Source organism: Entamoeba dispar, genomic scaffold, assembly GCF_000209125.1.
Source record: "Entamoeba dispar SAW760 scf_1105229458945 genomic scaffold, whole genome shotgun sequence".
NCBI lineage: Eukaryota > Evosea > Mastigamoebida > Endamoebidae > Entamoeba > Entamoeba dispar.
Window position 1 is genome coordinate 1 of NW_001853446.1, and position 1,269 is coordinate 1,269.

The 1,269-nt window shown below is 24.3% G+C and overlaps 1 protein-coding gene across 1 annotated transcript, besides 1 other annotated feature; it reads right to left on the minus strand.

Moving 5' to 3' along the window:
• Positions 1–122: 122 nt before the first annotated feature.
• Positions 123–536, minus strand: EDI_353900 (ethanolaminephosphotransferase, putative; the record flags this gene model as incomplete). The annotated part of the gene is made up of 1 exon (XM_001735154.1): positions 123–536. One exon carries the CDS (start codon positions 534–536, stop codon positions 123–125), a length of 414 nt encoding a protein of 137 aa, XP_001735206.1.
• An 83-nt stretch (positions 537–619) lies between these two features.
• Positions 620–737: a microsatellite.
• Between the last annotated feature and the right edge of the window lie 532 nt (positions 738–1,269).

Sequence of the window (1,269 nt, forward strand, 5' to 3'; positions counted from 1 at the left end):
AAAAATCATCCATCCTGTTGATGTGTACCCCCAATGTGGTAAATAAAAAATAGTAATCCCAATAAAATAAATATATGCAGTTTGAATTTGATCTAACATAAATTCATGACAAAGAATAATTGCTAATGTTCCATTACAAGAACATCTACTCCATGATCCATTAACTCTCCAAGTGGAGAACCACTTCCAGTTTTTCGTGCTTGCTTACCATCAAGAGTATCAAATAATACATACATATAAAATAAAAGACCAATAATAAGATGTGTAAATGATCCAAATATATTACTTAAATAAACAGTAAATAGTGCTAATACAATAAATATTCCACCGCTTGTTGTAATTACATTTGGTGCAACCCATTTTGGTACCAAATGATTCATAACTGGATTGATAATAAAATCTTGATAAAAATATTTCCCTACAATAGAATTATCAATAGCTTGATATTTATATTCTTTTAATGTTTCAAGTGATTTCTCTGGAAAGAATGGACATTTTAAACTAAAATCATGTACAAAATTTAAAATTGACTTCATTTCTTTTTATTCTTTTTCAGTTCATCTTACTTTAATATGAATGAAACAGGACTTTTTCAACATGCCTTTTTTGGTTGTGGAGGTTTCTATTTTTCAATTTAATATTTATTTATTCTTATTATTATTATTGTAATTTCTATATTTTTGTTTTTATTTTAAACTATTCTATTAATTTATTTTGATTGTTTTTTAATTCTCTTTAAAAAAATTCAAAGATATTAGAATAATTATTTGTTGTTTCTCATTCTTTTTAGAACGTCGAATTAAATACGTCTTGTATAACACTTGTCTTCATTAAAAAAATTAATAAAACAAGTTTCACTATTTATGTTTTTTCCTACTTCACTTTGCTCAGATAAGATTACATCCTTCATTCTCTACAGAATCTTGTTCATGAGGTACTTCTATTTCCTATATTTGCCTCCATGTTATCCACAGTATTTCATTAAGTCTTTCATATTTTTGATTAATACATATTTTTCATTATTTCACATGGAATTATTATACTTTGTTCTTTTATCATTCTTACTGATTCTTTATTAAATAATCCATTTATTGTTATTACCACTGGAATTACTTTCCCACATTTTAGTTTATTAATTTGTATTATTTTAAAATGGAGAATTCTATACATTTCAATTTTGTTAGTAAATACTAGAATTATCTTCTTATCACATATCATGTCATATCATTTATATCATATTTGTTTATTTATCTCTATATAAATATCTAG